At 31.6% G+C, this 977-nt stretch overlaps 1 protein-coding gene across 1 annotated transcript; it reads left to right on the forward strand.

Moving 5' to 3' along the window:
• Positions 1-26: 26 nt before the first annotated feature.
• LOC104774161 (beta-glucosidase 32-like) lies at positions 27-957 on the forward strand. Its single transcript, XM_010498825.2, has 4 exons — positions 27-304; positions 434-503; positions 615-670; positions 874-957. The coding sequence occupies exons 1-4, from the start codon at positions 149-151 to the stop codon at positions 955-957; spliced, it is 366 nt and encodes a 121-aa protein (XP_010497127.1). The 5' UTR covers positions 27-148.
• The last annotated feature ends 20 nt before the right edge of the window (positions 958-977 follow it).

Raw genomic sequence — 977 nt, forward strand, 5'->3', positions numbered from 1 at the left:
CTCTCTATATAAGACGAAGTTGATGCATTAACACTTCTCAGAAGTCTTTTACATATCTTGTTCTCTAAAGACTTACTTACATATCTCAAAATTCTCAAATCTTTTACTAAAGCTTTTTTCTTCCATAAACTAAATAACGTCCAAGGAAATGGAAATTAAGCTACTTGCACTAGTACTAATTACACTAAGTGTAGCATCATGGGATGCTGCAGAGGGAAGATCTCTTAGATCGTCTACGACACCTCTAAATCGTTATAGCTTTCCTCCTGATTTTGATTTTGGCGTTGCTTCTTCCGCTTATCAGGTTTGTTTGTAATGTACTGATCAATGAAATGTACTCATGCTTTCGATAGTTTTTTTTTTTTTTTTTCGATAGATTTAATTAGTTTGTTAAAGTAATTAATCAGGATATTTGAATATATGTGGAATGCAGTATGAAGGTGCAGTAGAAGAAGGAGGAAGGGCCCCGAGCATATGGGATCGTTTTACACATGAATTCCCAGGTTCACCTTTTTTTTCATTCATCCACACGTTGTTAATTTTTTTGTTATAAAGAACTTATCTTTTCCAACGTTTCCAATATCTATACGTAAAAGTTTTATATATTTTTTCAGAAAGGACAAGCATGGACAACGGAGATGTTGCTGTAGACTTTTACCATCGTTACAAGGTTTGTGCCGGCATGACTTTTATTATTTTATACTTGCTTGCTTTGCAGCATTTTTGGTCATTGGAAACGTGATTGAATTGTGAAATATAAGCATAAAAAAATTGGTGGGACATATCTGCATAATCAAGTTTTAAGTTTCAATAGTTATTTTATTATTATTTTTCTTGCAACAACTTATATTAATTAAATGGTAAAATGAACAGGAAGACATCAAATTAATGAAGGAAATGAATTTGGATACTTTCAGATTTTCACTATCCTGGTCAAGAATATTACCAAGTAAGTAAATATTTGGATTTTTTTTTTT

Source organism: Camelina sativa, unplaced genomic scaffold, assembly GCF_000633955.1.
Source record: "Camelina sativa cultivar DH55 unplaced genomic scaffold, Cs unpScaffold01716, whole genome shotgun sequence".
Lineage (NCBI taxonomy): Eukaryota > Viridiplantae > Streptophyta > Magnoliopsida > Brassicales > Brassicaceae > Camelina > Camelina sativa.

Bases quoted from the DNA above. Each gene is read 5' to 3' on its own strand.
- LOC104774161 (XM_010498825.2), top strand. From the start codon at position 149: ATGGAAATTAAGCTACTTGCACTAGTACTAATTACACTAAGTGTAGCA. The intron at 305-433 runs GTTTGTTTGTAA...TGTGGAATGCAG, and splicing joins TTGCTTCTTCCGCTTATCAG to TATGAAGGTGCAGTAGAAGA. The intron at 504-614 runs GTTCACCTTTTT...ATATTTTTTCAG, and splicing joins TTTTACACATGAATTCCCAG to AAAGGACAAGCATGGACAAC.